Here is a 17,070-nt window from a genome sequence, read left to right as displayed (position 1 = left end):
TCTGGAAATGGCATTGTGCTCTAGTTCACAAAATGTCCATTGCTCTAGGAAATTTGTGCTCTGGTTTGAACTGTGACTGTAATTTTGTTTTGCTTCAGTTTCTTTTTAAGAGTTGGAGTGGAAGGTTTGAGCAGGTCAGTGTTACTTAAGCTTACTGACATAAAGCAGCTGGGGCACGAGATCCCAAGCTTTGTGAAAAGCTAACAAGATCTGTATGTAGAAGATTGAAGTCTTCCAGAACTGGTAGTTCAGTTGTAGAAGTCCAGTATGATTGCAGTCTATTGAAAATTAAGCAATAGGAGTCTGAGAAGGGTGATAACACCACCTTGAAACTGATTAGATTTTGTAAATAAAGCTGACGGTGGATCTTCTAAAACACCTGGCTAGTTTATCAGTTACCCAAAATTCAAGTCTGCATCTTCAGTTTATTATTAGTTTCTAAACCAGTTATTTTGGGATTGACTTGTTAGAGGCAAAGAAAGCCTATGGTGTGATTGAATTTGGTTTTCTCCAATGCATTATTTTGTAGCATGTTAAACAGAATAGTTGGGATAGCTGGGCTGTTGCTGCTCTTAGCTAGTAAACTGAAGTCATCTTGGGCAAGAAATTCCTTTTGTCACAGAACAGAATTTAAAATACTTTGGGACATACACACACACTCCCTTGCACTATTGTGCTTTGGCAAGTGTCAGGAGTGTTGTACCTCTGAGTTATTTAATTTCCTGCAACAGAAGAATTTCTTTGCAGAATATTAGATTGCAAGACTGAACTTGTGCCACGACAGCAACAGCAGGCTAGTTTTAGTGTTGAACTGTGACTTAACAGGAGCCAGCAGCTACTGGCAAGCTGTTAATTAAAAAAAATCTGTATAAATGCTGCACCTGTAGCTCTATTTCTGGTAATACAAGGTGTAGTCAAGATCATCAATTTCCTGATGCTTCTTAAGGTAAATGATATGGGAATTAAAGAGCAAGAGAGACACTTTTTACATATCTGAAAGTATGGTTCAAAATTGTGCTTTTCGTACAGAAGTTGCTTCAGTCACTGGGTTACTCAGATGGCCTTAGAGTTGTGGTATTGAATTGTGCCTGTCCTCTTCCCCTCTTCACCTACCTTGAGAACTCCTGCATGGAAAAACCTCTCAGTAACAGTTAAACACGATTATGTATGGTTAGTCAGTAGCATTCTGATAATTATTTTAGCAGACACAAAAAGTAAAGATCAGGCTGCAGTTTTATTACCAGAAAAATTTTCATTGGGACAACACAAAATGTTTGAAAGCTGTTATGTGGTTTTGAAATAGAAAATAGATTTGTCATGCAGTCTGAGCATGGCCAGAATTTTAAACATACCACAAGTGCTGGAATCTATCTATCAAAATGTACACTCTGGTCCAGTATATTTTTGTTTGTATCTGATGTCTTCCCTGATGTTAAACAATAATACTTTCTCCTGGACTTTAACAATAGTTTGGCTTTAAGTATACTGATTTTATAGGTTTGGGAGTGTCTTTGATCAGGCTTTTTCCAGCTTCTGCAACAGTCTGAGTCCTATTTTCTCCTTTTATTCTAACAGAAGCATTTTGCTTTACTTAAGATGGGAAAAAGAGTAGTGGTACTTTATTGGTAATGAGCAGAAAATTACATAATAGTTTTTCTTTCATGTATTGCTAGCAGTGTAGACTCTGTCAGTATTTTCCTGATGCTTGTTTCCTTCCTAAAAATTTCAATTAGACAAGCAAAATTTTTGAACAACTGCCCTAAGAATTTTGGTAGTAAGCCATTCATAGAAACAAATCTGGTTTGGAAGTCCTGTTTTATTTTTTTATTTTTGTTGTGAGTTACTAGTGCGAACATTGCAATCTTTAACCTTCAGGATAGAAGCAAGGTTATCTCTACATCATTTGCAGTATAATAATCTTTATTTCCTTTGTAGGCTATTACAGAATGACTTTGAACTGAGCCTTTGTGGAATAAGCAAGATAGAAGCATTAATCCTTCAATGTGCATCCTTCTATTCAAATTTGACCCCCGACCAGTTTCAAAAAATGCATACAGGTAAAGATGGTTCTAGTTAAAACAGACTTCTTTATACAATTTTTTTATACAATTGATTTTTGCAGCTAATGTTGGGATTACAAACTCTAGTCAGTATTACGTGTTCAGTTACGTTTTTCTGTAATGCTTAACTTCATGACTTTCCCCATTGGAGGATTTACTGTAACCTTTTGAGAACCCTTTGGTTTTAGACCATGTCAGAAGACTTGGGCTTTGTAATCATGGACCTTTTATTGGTAATCTATCATGTGGTGTAGGATAAATCCTTTAAGTATTGTAATCCAGAGTTTGGAAGTCCTGCATTCTACTTTATCATTAAACTAAGGGAAATTGTGTTTGTTGGGGCATCACAGCTGTAGCTGCACCCTTATATCAGTAGGGTAGATATGTTTAGGACTTTCAGTTTGAAACCAACAATTTAACTTCAGCCTGGAAAATAATGGGCAGAAAATAGAGCAGAACTGTTGCAGTTATTAACCACTCTGGGTATTAATTTCTCCTCTGTTAATATGTACTAGTCCAGTCTTGTAAGCCAAGAGAGCAGTACCCTATGAATCCAAAAGGTACTAATACTGAGATTTAACTGCCTATGTAGCTTCTTGTTAACTTTGAATTGCCACTTTGTCTTGTTTCCTCCCAAGGACAGCACCTTCTTGTCCTTTGTGTAGTTCACTGCTCTGTTCCATATTACAGCATGGCTACCACTGCTTGCTCTTCCACTGTGTTTTTGACAGAACTGACTACCTTGTGGATAGGTGCAGTTGCTTTTTAAGATATGGATAGCTGAGGTCAAGGTATTCTCACAGTTACTTATGCCTATCAGTTTGCTTTTGGGACAAGGTGTACTTTTAAATCTTCAGTTGCTGTTTGCCCTAAAATTAAGTACTTAGACCTTCAGAAAATGCTGGAAATCAAAACTCACTGCTTTCAAACTCATTCTCCTGTATCAATGTAAAGCAAGTAGTGCTGTAAACTGGAGAATAAGTGTCCTAGCCTTCCCGCTCCCCCAAATCTGCTTGCAATGAACTAATAGTCATGTGTATGAAATCTTTAGCCAAAAGCTTAAGACAAAATAAGCATCCATACTTCTAGGTAAGTTTTACTTGATATGTTGATGTCATGCAGTAAGTTTCCCCCAAATTAAATGTCCTGTAGTAATTTTCTCTCTCATTACAGCCCTTCATTTTAAAAGGTCATATCCAGTGTCAGTATCTTTGAGTACATTCAGTATGTAATAGAAAGATAGCTCTTCAGGCCAGTGAAAAGACTGTAGACTATTGCTTTCTGTATTTACATGTACTGTATAGGTCCCATATCACTTTGTGGGGTACAAGTATTGGTGTTCATCCAGAAACCTTCAGAGTATGCTCTGTAAATCATTGTGTCTTTCATCGACTTGTTTTTCTGCCCTTTTGTGTTAAGAAGCAGATGCCATTCTATGGAAAGAAAGGAAATGAGAACCAAAGCATCAGTTGTCCATAGAGTGCATTCCTTTCTGCATCTGGAATCTGCCTAAAAAGGGTTTTTGTTTATGATGTGACTGGTGCTGAACTAATATATCCATTTATTTGGTCTGACTTTCTGTTGCTAGTTAGCAAAGGACAGATTCATAATTTTGATGCCTCTTGGGAAGATCCTTTGCATGTAAACTGTAGTTGCTTGCCAAGTGAACTTTCTGCCATGATCAATATTTAAAAGTAAAACTTATAGTAGTTTGCTTGCTACAAAAATTTGCATCATGATTGAAATTACTGATTTATAGCAGAAAACAGTTTTCTATCGGTGTCAAAATAGGAAAACACTTTTGAGATGGCTTGGCCCAAATTCAGGAATGTTTATTTGTCTTTACCTTCCTTGCTACCTTTTAAGTAACATCTTGCTTTATACTTCTGAGATAAATTACTCTGAGCCATCTGTTTTGGTGATAAGTGCCAGACCATAGTGTTCTTGGTGTCAGATTTTTAACATCAGATACATAAGTTTACTCTTCTTTTTTTTTTTTTTTTTTTCTCCTTAACACACCATAACTAAATCTTTTTGCTTTTCTTTATTCAGAAGAATGTTGAAGTTCTTTCTTCTTAAATTGATCATAAAGGTTTTCTTTTTTTTCTTTTACCTTTCCCTCAGCTTTCTGAAGGACATAGGTCTGAGTACCAACTGGGAATGGTATCCAGCCCTCCTAATTATCTTAATATTTTTTACTTATATATACACATATATATATATATTTATATATATTATATATTTATATGTTTTTATACACACATATTTATTTATATATTAGACCAAGTTAGACCTCTCTATACTAGTCTCTTGCTAAGTGTGATTTTTTTTTTTTTTTTTTTTTTTTCTTTCTTCCTGACAGCTCATGTGTGTTACACTGTGCTATGGCTCTGTTTATTTCATGGTGAGTTCTTGGAGCAGTTTTCCTAACCAAAAGAGGATTTCTGTAGCTGTAGACAATGATTTGTCTGTCCATGTTAGAACAGGCATCTACAATTATCTTATCATCTTCTACTTTTAATTTCTAACTAAAAGAATCTAAAATAGGCGTTAAAACTTGAAAAGACAAATTGCCTTTCGTTGGCCATTTTATTGTAGCCAATAAAATTTCTCAAACTGTGATGTGTTCTTCATAACACTTAGGAGAATTTTCCATCCAGGCAGACTTTGGTTTCTAGAGCAGTACATTAGCCAATTTTCATGAGCACCTAATTAAGTAAAAAGCTTACAGTTCACCTTAGTGATACACTAATGAATCTATCTTCCTGTACCCTTGCAACTTGCCATTCTACCCTTTTTCCTCTGTGTTCTCTCAGCTGGCCTATTTGTAGTAAAGTTTAGTGCAGTGTAGCAAATGCTTTACTGTAGTCCATTATTATTGTCAAAGGTAACACGCTGGCTTTACAGCTTTCTGAACTATACTGTGTGCATCTTACAAATAAATACCTTTCAAGCTTGAAAGCTATAATCACAGAGTCTTTTTTTTTATGGAACTGAATTACATTGTAGGAAATTGCTTTAATGGAATGATTTCTCATGTTTACATCTCTCTGTCTTAACATTAAAATAAATCTTAATATGTAAATTCCAATACTGTTGAATTATTTCAGCTATAAAAATAGTTGAATAGGCTTTTTGCAATTTATTAGAAGATGAGGGTCACTTAATATTGCTCCTTTTCAGTATGATTATGTTTCATAAAAGACAAAGATGTTTTTATTACAGCGATCCTGTATACTAGCCTTGTGCTAAATTTAGGAGTCTGTGTATTAAACTTGAGATGGGGAATCAATCACACCAGAAAGACTTCACTTATTTTTAGTGTTTAGATACTATAAACAAACGGTAGTTTCATGTGAAGAGTTATTGAAGGCAAAATATAATTGGAGCTGCAGGAAATGAGAAATGCACTTCAGACAAACTATTTTTTAACAGTAGAGATGTTTATTTGAATGAAAATCTGTAAAATGAGGATGCATGCTGTAAATGGAGGATATTCAAGCAAGATGACAAATTTGGTAAACCAACTGAAAGCCTGTAGGTTAAAGACTATAATCAGCTATAAGAAGAGAAATAAGACAAGTCTGAGAGGAACAACATTATGACTATTTGTCATTGGAAAGATAAAAAAGTACATACATTGTGCTTTGGACAAAATACTAAGCATCTTGCTTACAGGGAGCATGCCACTGAAGTTTAGCCTTTTTGTATTTTCTCTAGAGCTGATTATAAATCTGTAATATTTCTAAGGTGCAACTGGCATCTCATGATTGTATTTTAAAACATTGTGTTAATGAAGAGATGAATTTGCAGGAAAGTCCAGAAACCTGCAGAAAATGTCATTACATTTCAATGCTGAGTAAAGTAATGAGATTTCACTGAATTGCTTCTTGTGTGTTGTGGCTTTAAAAATGAGATTGAAAATTGAATTGTATGGTCTGACTTCAGTTTACAGCAGCAAACTTGGCTTCTGCTGTGTGCATGTAATTGGCGTGTGGCTGGTAGGAGGCACTGACAGTGAAGAAGATATTGAGGTTATAGGAAACTGGCTAAGAAAATCTGCAGGATTCTGAAAGATGACATTTAATTAAAATCAAATATTAAGCAACATAGCTGGAGGGAATGGGGAACACTCACAGTCTTTCCATTGAAATAAAGGCAAGTCATGTTATGGGTAATAATGAGCAGGACTTTGGAAGTGCTAGCAGTTGGATCATGGTATGGTGTGGTGGACTTGTGCACAAGCATGTTTGCAGTCATCAGTTGCCCTGAGTCTCCAGTATATGGCTTGACTAGGGTTACAGTTGTCCTTTTGCCCTTTCCTTGGATCAGCCAAATCTATTACCTGCTCTTCACATGAGGATGTTCTACCAGTGAAAAAAACTTGTGTGGTTTTTTTTTTTTTTAATTCTAAAATAATGATTGAAAAAAAGACTGATGAAAAAGCAGTATCAAATAAAAGCCCATCTACAGGTTTGAGAATTGCAGTGTCTGAATGATGATTATCAGCACAGAAACCCAGTAACACTTTTAACTCGAGCTTTTATTTATAGATACCCTGCATTTATTTGATGTTGCAGTAATTCATTAAATTTACTTTCTGATGCTGTCTTCCACTGCTTTGGAATTAACAGAAAATGCTAACTTTCTCACTTTCAGAAGATGGATGTGCACAGTCAGATTAGCCTAGACTTTTCTTTCTAGTGTTCCAGTACTAACACTGCTAATGAAATGACTGTAGCGTATGTTCAGGAAGATATTTGTAGGATCTGTAATTTGCTTTTTGTTAATAACTTCTGCTGGAAGAAGTGGACAGAAACAGTTATTGCTTTTCAAAGGCCAAGAACTGAGACTGTTCCAATTTCTTCTGAACCTGTCTGTCTGTGCTGACTCTTTAAGTCTTACCTGCTTTACATTCACAGCCTGACTGGCTTGAACTGGTGCTATCATTGAGTTTGATTGATCTGCATTGCTGCCAAGCCTGGAACTTTTGAAGAAGACCTGTCCTATCTTGTGTGTCCACTGCTTCTTAAATATCATGTTGAACTTGGTCTTCCAAGTCTGCAGGAGCCATGTATGATAATTATCAGAGATAACTATCAAAGTACAAAGTATATGTTTTCTAAAATTATCAAATTTTAGATGACACGTGAAAAGCTGCCACGTGCTTTTTGTCAGGACAGCACTTGGTCTTGTGGAGTGATGTGTTTATTTCTAAATGTAAACAATGGATTTCATCTGGCAGTGTTTTTTAATTGCGTATTATTTTTCATAACTTCTTCCTGTCTCCTGATTGTGTAGCCTCCAGGGCTGTTTGTAGTTTCTCTCCTGCAAGGGCTGACTCTCATTAACAATTCAATTATTTAGTCCTACAGTTCTGGTAGAACTCAGATTATGCAAGCAACTACACATGCAAAAAAAACCCACAACGCAACGGAAACAGAGGGGGAAAAGCCCCACCAAAATACCTCCATTGTTAGAAAAACCCAGGTCTTCTCCCTTTACTTCTCTGCCTCCTTGAGCACGCTGTCATTTCTTCAAACAGATTTCAGTGGGGCTGGACCTTTGAGACTATCACAAATTTATCTGGGTACTTACAGACAAAAGCATCTGACTTCTGTCTTTGAACCACGTAAATGAAGCTTTAGGTGTTGAAGATAGACTGAAAAAAAATGTGACTACATGATCCTAAGTAATGATCCAGTAAAGACATACTCTGATGTTCCAGATTTTTTTTTTTGTAAGTTATCGCTGAATTTGTGGGTTACCTCTAAATTTTCTTTAATTAAGCTGTAACTTCACATACTGAGCAATCCTAAAATGGCTTATGTGATCTTAATTCAGTATCTTGTGTTACAAGGATTATTCTTTGAAAATAATAGCTGCCTCATTCATATAAAACAGACTTGATGAATGTCTTTAAGGCATGAGAGATAAGGCTGCTCTCAGGTGTCATTCAGCCTTTACACTCAGTGATAAAGGTGGGATGGGACGATAAAGGATGGTTTCATACTTAAATGAGATAATGCTGTAGCAAGATTTGGGTTCTGTTCCTGCCTGTACTGTGAAGTTCCTATTTGTAAGTAATAGTATCTCTTTCCTCTTGTGCTTTACAGGCTTATTCTAGCAGCTAATAGAGATGAATTTTACCACAGACCATCCAAATCGGCAGATTTTTGGGACAGCAGCAATGAGATCCTTAGTGGTATGTGTGTCTTGTTGTTTTGAGTGGTTTTCATACAATTTATAAGGGAGTTATGGCCTGGATTTTTGTTACTGGAGTGGTGATGCTGCATTTCTAATAAGAAATGTGCTTCCCTGTACTTCTGGGGAAAACTTGTCATCAATTTGAAAGATGAGTTGCACTATTATTATCTTACTTGTGTTCTAATATCTTGTGGGTTTTGTCCCAGTTTTATATTCTTTGATTTCAGTCTGAACAGTGCAGATTAATTTGTCTATCACAATTACTTCAGCTTTGTCAGACACACTGAAATAGTTAAAATATGTGGAATTAGTTATTTTACAGACTGATTGTCTGTAGTAGTGACTTGAAATGATTAAACCAATTCTCAAGAAAGTGAAAACTTTTTCGTTTCTTACTGGTTAATAATTTATAGGTGACAGAATAATTTTATTTATTGATCCATCAGTTTATTAGCTTTCATCTCTACATTTTGCTAAACTGATAGTACAGTCACTTAGCTGTCTGGTTCTCCTTTGTAGGGAATCTATCTGTAGACATTTCTAACTATAATCAATACTTCTGCCTTTTCTTGGAAACAAAAGTGAAGCTGTGGAAGACAAAGTTTTGTTTAAATGCAAGATTTTGACTTTGCAAATACTCTTTGTTGATGCCGTGTGTTATTGTCATTGGCAAGGAGGCCTGTGAGGATAAATTACTCTCACTGTGCTACAACTCCCTTGGTTCTGAAGTTCTGGCTGATGTTTCTGTTTCGTGTAAGGCATTCTGAATGCTGCTTGCCCTGCTACTTAGCAGTTCAAAACAAGCAAAAAATTACCCTGAAAACTGAGGGGTCCTGAATTTGTCTTTTATACCCTTGTCAGCTCTGTCCATATCTGGCATAAAAAGCTGGTATATTTACCACCCAGGGGGTGTATCTGTGATCATCTCATTAATATATGCTGTTGAGTTAATAATGTTATCTCAAATGATAGCAGCAGGTTGAACCAAAATAAATAAAATTTATTCTTTGTGACTTAAAAATGTGAAAATATTTGCACTTAGAGCAGTTTTGAAAAACAGCGATTGCTATATGTTAGTCAGTGAGCATTGGTCAACAAAGCTGTATGTTTTTCTTCTGTGTGCCTTTCAGTTAAGGTAAAGAACAGTAGTAAAAGTGTTGTGTAAAGATGTGATATGACTAAACTTGACACTGAAATTGTGGATACTGAAGAAAGAAAGAAGTTTCTGAATAAGGACTCAAAATCTGTTCTTTTGATCTTGTAATGAAAGTTATTTGACATGATAATTCAGAATTAAAAGGTTTCTAACAGTGTGCATGTTATATTGAACTAGTTCTTGTTTTTCTATTAAATGCTTGTTGGTTAACATGAGCTCATTACAAATAGGTAGTGGGTTTTTTTTTTTACTCTCCTCTTGCAAGAGGTTTGGTTGTGGGCTTCACTTCTGTTGGTCCCCCTCTTCCATGTAAATTACTGCTACTAGGGTCCAAGATTTTTATCAGTTACCTAGCTTACTTGAAATTTTCCTGGTTACTTGTGATTTAAACTTGCAAATAACATTAATCTTCTAAGGTCTGCTTTTGAGCTAACAAGCGTTCTGAGCCTACTTAAAAGTTTTATATGTGTTTTAGCATATAGGCAAAGCTTATAATTTTGCTCTTAGTTTTCTCATTATCTCTCATCTATTTTTGCAGTAGCTTGGAAAATAATGGAAAGTGCAGAATTGGAGTCAGGTGATTTAGGTAGGCTTGCCTCACTTGTCCAGAAAAACAGTCTTGTACCTACTGCATTTTATCCAGCCTGATCAAGACTCAGGATTTGCGTTAAGAAATTCTAATTTAAGTTTGAGATTTTTTTAAGATTAATGTAATAATCTAACTTTTACTTACTCCGTTAGGTCTGGATATGGAGGAAGGAAAAGAAGGTGGGACATGGCTGGGAATCAGTAAGAAAGGCAAGATGGCAGCCCTGACAAATTATATGCAGCCAAAGATTGATAAAAATGCAAAAGGAAGAGGTATGAAGGAGTGGAAATAGAAAAAGAAGAAAGTGGACAAACAAGCCCTGGTGTCCCAGTAAAATAATGATTCTGACAGTATTAATTTTGTTAACACCACTTTATGGACAAATAAAATGGTTATGTGCTGCAAATGGAATTTGTGAACTGATGAGTTTGAGTACCTCTGTGGGAAGCTTGACTTGGATAATACTATTCTAATCAAGCAGGCAGAAGTAAAGCAAGATGTAGTGCCTACAGCCTGAAGTTACATTCAGACAAGAAATGCAGCACCAACTGTCTTCTCTTGAAAGTAATTTTAATTAACAGTCAGAACAGCTAGATAAGCGTTGAGCTACATTTAGGTTACAGTAGACTTTTTAAAATGTGTATGTTCTTGTGCAAACATCTAAGTCAGGGAAACAATACAACTTGGATTATGCTGGAGGTTAGCCTAAAAGATCATTGTAGTCCTTTCTCCCCCTACCCATTGATAAATCAGAGGAGCAGAAGTAATAGGAAAAAAAACTTCCAAAAGAGTACATCTATGGGGTGTTTTTTTTAAAGTAAAAGTAGGTCTGTTTGTAACTGTCATGTGGTACTGCATTGGGAATATATTGCAGTGGCAATACATGTTATACAAAGAAACAAATGAACTATGTCATTTATATTTTATTTTAGGGTCTTGTATAAGGGAAATGGAGCAAGACAATAAGGAGTTTGGCAAGGTGCAAGGAGAGGAAAGGCACTTCCAGTATAGAACAGTTAGTAAATATGGATTCTGTAGAAGTTTTGACCAAGAGCTTTTGACTGAGTTCTTCAGAGTAAAAGTCAAGCTCTTAATGTGAACATGATACAGTGCTGTAAGACTTTTAAAGTCTAGTTGGTTTGTTGGATTTTTTGGGATGTTTTTTTCCACACTGTTATACCCTGTTGGTAAGAGGAATCTTGTGTCTTACTGTTTGTTTTACCAAGCCTGTCATAATAGTGAGTTCACACATACAAGTTTCTCTATGTACTTCTCTTTCTTAGGTGCTCTTGTAACAAACTTCTTGACTACAGATCTGGACAGCTACTCTTACTTGAAGAAAGTTTCAGTAGAAGGACATCTTTACAATGGATTTAATTTATTAGCAGCTGACTTGAAGTAAGTCTACAAAGCATCACAGTTCAAATGTCAAAGGGAGAAAGATAGTAACAGTGATGTACATAAACTTCTTAGCACAGAAGTGTAACAGTACAGAAGCCTGTCACAAACTAAAGCTAGAGCTCTTTTTTTTTTTTTTTTTTTGCTGGTTGGCATGCAAGATCCTGATGTTACTCTAGTCATAATTTCCTTTGTTAATTTTTCATCTCCCAAACACTGGAGGGCTATCTTGTATTCTAATTATTGCTTCCTGCAAAATTCCTTGCAATTCTTTCCCTAAAAGGCCATCATCAGTCTTCACCCTGAAAACAAAACCCTGGCTCTGTAAATTCTCAGATTTTTTTTTTTTTTTTTTTTTTTTTTTTTCCCCTGAGAGGTGGCCTACTGTGGCAGGATTAGAACAGCTGAAAACTTTCAAGCTGTTAGTCCTGTCAGAGTGGCTGTATCATTAATCTTTGTGGAAACATTAACATACTGGTTAGGTGCTGATTTTTTTTTTTTTTTTTTTTAACTACTTCAGGTTCTGTAGCTGAAGAAAGGACCTTTGACTATCATCCAGTATCCACGTGCTTGGCATAGTCCTTTCCACTGCACATGCAAGTGTGTGCACACAAGTATATGTGCTGATTTTTCTTTGCATTGTGCCTGATTCAGAAGAATGAAAATCCAGGACAAAGTCATCTCCAGGCTATGTATCAATTCTCAGTTAGATGCATACTTCATAACCATAAGCAGGTATAAATTGCCAAGAGCACACTACTGCTTTGGCATACTTTATGCAGAAGCGTTAATCTTATTAGACAACCTGATGGCACAGGGCCTTTTCCCACTCAGCTTCTCTGCATGCTTCTGGGAAACCACATACACTTAAAGCAGAAGGTCGTAATGTTTACTGTTTTCAGTGAAGAGAATTTCTAGCACCCTGTTGCTAACTGGCCTTGCATTTACATTTTTCAATTTTTGTATTAGACCACCTTCAACTGGTGGTTCAGACTTAACAGTCATTTCTTACTTAGTTTCTGACTTCCCTCCCAGTGTTTTGTCATGTCTTGTTTTGTTTTTCTTTTCATGGCTTCTTTTATAAGAAAGATCTTTATTTCAAGCTCTGCTAGGCTATTAGTTTTCATTTTTTTAATTTGCTATGATATGATGGGAAAGTGAAATGAAACTTATATATGTGATTGAAGTCTAAAAGGATGGATATGGAAAGCCAGATGCATGCCACCTGAGAAGATACCAGGAATGTAATTGTTTGGTGTGCCCGCTTAGAAATAAGCGTATAGGTTATGTTTCCAGAAGCACATTAGGCAATTACAGGGTTTGCTGCTCTTGTGTTATTTTTTACTCTCTACAAAGTTCTTTATCCCACTGGAGACTTTCCAAAATTTTTCTGTTGCTTAAATTAATTTTTACCACGGTCAGAGGATTTGACTTCTCCTGCTCTCTGCTGCATTTTGTTGCCTGGCTAGCTTTCATAAATTGGAAGGGTATCTGAACTGAGAAGATAACAGAAGAAGTTTTACTTTGTATTCAAGTTGTGACCTAATAAGCAATGATTAAGTGTGACTTTCTTCTGACTTAGAATAGTCGCCCTGGCTGCTAGTATGATGATACTGAAGTAGATTTGATTGATATTATTTAAGGCAATTGTTCATGTGTTTCTATTTGTTTATTCTTCCATACTAGGGTGATAGGGAATTGTATGCTCAATTAGTCTTTCTGTGGTGATGCAGGTCATAATTCCTTGCTAAGTATCACTCAGAAAGCTGTATGTGTTCATAAACATCTCCATTTTGACATGTCCTTAGCCTTGGATACTCTCATAAAATGAAAATCTTGGCAAGCTAATGATGCAGAGCAATTTCTGTAAGATATGTAAACTTGTCATTTTAGGAAATTAAAACTACTCCTGAGAGAAGTGTAGTATATACATGGAATCTACTTCTCTATGTAAATAGAAAATGTTACTGTAGTTGATGCTATTTTGTTGGGCCATGTTACTGTTCAAAGTAAAGGTTGAAGACTATTCTTAACACGTTCTTCTGTTCTGTAACAAATAGTGAGTGGCTCTGTTAAAGTGGTGTGGAATGGAGAGGAAACATGAATTGGAAGTGTAAATGAAGCCCTGTTGGGGTGGGGGTATATCTGAGCATGTATTATTGCTGACTGTAAGTAGCACATTTAGAGAGATTTACAGTGTTTGAGTTTTCAGGTACACGTTTCAGGAAAAGAAATTTTTATCTTCTCTCAGTAGTATTATGATGACAGTATGCTAGATGATACAGGTGCAATGATGTGAGAAGAAGAGCTGGAAACCACCATACAGGTTGTAAAATGTCATTTATTTCCACAGCTTTGTGTGACTTAGTTTAAACGTGCATGGCTTTTGACACTTTTAGTGTAATCTGTTTGCTCTGTGGCATCTCATGATGACAATTTAAACACTATTCATTTTTTAATAAGAATACTGTATTGGAAAAAATACTTGGTACCTTCAGTTTTCTAATCTTTTCAGTTTATCATCTTGATGTACCTGCTGAGTATGAGAGTCATGAATACTTATCCCATTATGCTAAATGTACTTTTATGTTGAATGTATGGCATATGGCAAACAATGTCTATTTGGAGTCTTGTGTGCTGCAAAATTAGCTTCTAAGAAGGCAGTGTTGATACTCCTCCAATTCTGACTGTCTGTAGGTCTCATTAGAGAGGAACAAGGTTATCAGAGGCTGGACTGGTCTTTAAGTAAATGTATGTTTAAGATTTGGAGTTCTTCTTTCTTTGTGATAATACCTGAAGTAACTGTGAGCTGCTTTTGTTGATCAGGACAGCATTTCTGTCTTGGGTAAACCTGTGTTTGTCCAACAAATCTAATTGCTACAGTTGCTCAGACTTTCCTGGGAATCTGAAACTTGAATTAGGGCTGTTGAGGCAGCATCTCACTTGAGTTCCATACTGCCAAGTGTGTAATACAGACTGCCCTGAAGGACCAACTGAAGTGGCAGCTTCTTGTCACTCTCCCAGCACGTTTAGAGTGTCTGACAGGTTGTCAGTTAGAGCCAATATTATTTATATGCAATAAGATCCCTGTCTAATAGGAGTGGATCACTTTCTACATGAAGAATAGATTAATTGTCCCTTACAAAACAAGTCAGATGGAGGAAGCTGCAGAAAAAGGCCTTTCATGTTACCTTTTCTGCTCTCTGCTGTGACAGGTAGTTTTCAGTCCCTTCAGGGGAAATGTAGTATCCTATACCATCAATTGTATTGACTAATTTGGTAATGTATTGAAAAGTAGAGATTATGTACTAGAATGTATTCTTCATGTTCTGATCTGGAGAGTGAAATTTGGTTAATAGGTTTTATCCTTGATATGATGATGGATAGGACTGAGTTCCAGTTGAAACTGCAGATCTCCAAAGCTAGTGGGGTCAGAACATGTGTGGACAGAGGGGAATAGATACACAAATATATAAAATAGATGCTAAATAGTGTTTATGTATTTATGTATAATTTAGAGAGAGACTGTATATTATTTTTTAATATGGAAATCTGTGGTTCATTAGTTGCATAGCAACATTCTTGATGAGGTAAAAAAGGCAACCTGAAGAAAAGGTGTTTGGGAAGAGTTAACTGAACTGTTGACAGTGCAGGGCCTCATAAGACTATAACATCTGAACAGTGTGATCAGGTATTAGAAACATGGGCTGTCTGGTAGCCTTGTCTTGATAACTGTACTGAAAATGTGAGGGATTTGATTGCTCTCCAGAGATTAGATTTAGGAGCTTTTCCTGTGAAAAGTGAGATAGTCAGACTTGTTCGTGTGGAAAGAATGTAGATGGGCAAGTTGTCATGAATGCTCTGTAAGCTCCCTTACATTTCTTCTCATGCATTGTCTGTCCTAATACCACCTTCTGCAGAGTACATCTGTCTTGCTCCTTGTGACTTTCTTATGAAAATGAGGTGTCCAGGTACTTCTCTAATGTGTTCTGTACTACCACCTTTGAAATATTTCTGTGTAGATCCTCAGTCATTTGCAAGTCTGATGATACAGACAGTCTAATGTCAAGAGAAGGAAAAAATCTTTCTGAAAATCTTTTTTATTTTATCTCTTCCCTCTGATATCAGCTTCTGCCTGGCTCAAAAAATTAGGACAACACCAAAGAAATATTTAGACATTGACAACAAAATCAGAGTAGTACTTTAAAGCAGATGCTGTATGCTGTGAGTACCCTGCACTGTTCTTTTCACAGTTTCATTTGATTGTAGGTGATACGTGTACAAAAATGCTTGGGCTTTGTAGTTGGTGGTTTGGTGTTTGCTTGTTTGTTTTTTAGCTTCAGAACAGAACAAGTTTTCCAGTTAGCTGCTGAACACTGAAGAAAAGAAAATGCATCTATGAACTATACTATTCAGTTTAAACTACTGTTAAGCATTTCAAGCTGCCAGTTTAATTATTTCGCCATGCACAAGTTACTCAGAAAACAATCCAGTGTCCTAAAATATTCACCCTTTTAGAAGATTTAGAGCTCAGTGCCCAGGGGAGTGATCACCTGGTGGTAACCACACCCTATAGAGCTTTACTGCCTCGTTATTTTTTTCTTTTGCTTTCTGTCTATATTTTTATTGAACATGATTTGAAGCCACCTTGAAATTGAAGCAAAGCAGGGGTGCAGGAGGACATTGCTTATATTTCATCAGCATTAAGAAGCAATTGTGGCAAACTCTGCATGGCTTTGTTGCTGTGATGCATCTATACTACTGAGATTTATGCTGCCTCAAATATTTTCTAGAAAATTTATTGTAGCTTACATTTTTTTGACAGAATGATATATGTAAAAGCGTCATTTCTATGTAGTTTGTTTCCTCTCTTTCTGCTCTCAGCACTGTCTGATGCATAAAAAAAATATCTACTGGGTCCTATTGTCATCACTTTAATTATGCCTTTATTACTTCTCCAGTGAAATTGGTATCTATACTTGTAAAGCTGGGAGGGAAGATAATTTGAGTCCAGGCCAGGATTCAGGGGCTATTGCTGTGATCAAGCTTAGAGTGATTTTTTTTTCGTCTTGGCATCTGCCTTGATGTTCAGTACTGAGTATCCACAAACAGTAGGAAAAGAATAGGCAGAGCCAAAAGATAAAAGAAGTAGTAGCTGACTGGCACAGTGAACTAAATTTTGGAAGTATCCCCATTTCAGAAGTCTCTTGGAAGGCTTCAGTCTTTTTTTGACAGAAGACAGCAGCATTGTTGCAGTGGAGATAAGTGTAATAGAAAGCACACATCTGGGGGAATGTGGAATATAGAAATAATAAGATACAAAAGTCCTGAATTAGTGACCCTACAGTTTGTATGTGTTCTCCATCTTTTTGTTGAACTCCAGGGGATCTTGTTACTGAATTTGTCAGTCATGAGAATCTCAGAACAGATGCTAGATGATAATGTTCTTTCACATAAAAAGCCTTTGCCAAAGGAAGTCAGTAGTGTCTACTTATTCAGCATGCAGTCTCATTTATGACAGGACTTGTCTTACAACTGTGTTCAAGGGTTTGCTTGGGCCATTTGCCTACCTTTCTATCTAAAACTGTCTTTTGAGACCTCAGGTGATAACAATTGCTCTGATCTTTTCTCTTCATAGACCTTCTACAGCAGTTACAGAT

General features: G+C 36.2%; 1 protein-coding gene across 5 annotated transcripts in view; it reads left to right on the top strand.

Annotated features, from left to right (window-relative positions):
* The window catches only part of TANGO2 (transport and golgi organization 2 homolog), a 46,312-nt gene that overhangs the window by 10,020 nt on the left and 19,222 nt on the right, over positions 1-17,070 (top strand). For 3 of the 5 annotated variants that reach the window (XM_033008296.2, XM_033008293.2, XM_033008294.2), the window contains 4 exons: positions 1,936-2,057; positions 8,177-8,265; positions 10,165-10,284; positions 11,296-11,410. In XM_033008296.2, the coding sequence (XP_032864187.1) occupies positions 2,002-2,057; positions 8,177-8,265; positions 10,165-10,284; positions 11,296-11,410 (380 nt within the window). In that variant the 5' untranslated portion in view covers positions 1,936-2,001. The remainder of the gene's footprint in view (positions 1-1,935; positions 2,058-8,176; positions 8,266-10,164; positions 10,285-11,295; positions 11,411-17,070) is intronic. The other 2 variants (XM_033008297.2, XM_033008298.2) reach the window with 2 other exon arrangements.

Source organism: Tyto alba, unplaced genomic scaffold (genome assembly GCF_018691265.1).
Source record: "Tyto alba isolate M040663 unplaced genomic scaffold, T.alba_DEE_v4.0 Super-Scaffold_44, whole genome shotgun sequence".
Classification (NCBI taxonomy): Eukaryota; Metazoa; Chordata; class Aves; order Strigiformes; family Tytonidae; genus Tyto; species Tyto alba.
The sequence above is the reverse complement of the archived record's forward strand: the minus strand, read 5'-3'. Positions and strand labels throughout refer to the sequence as shown.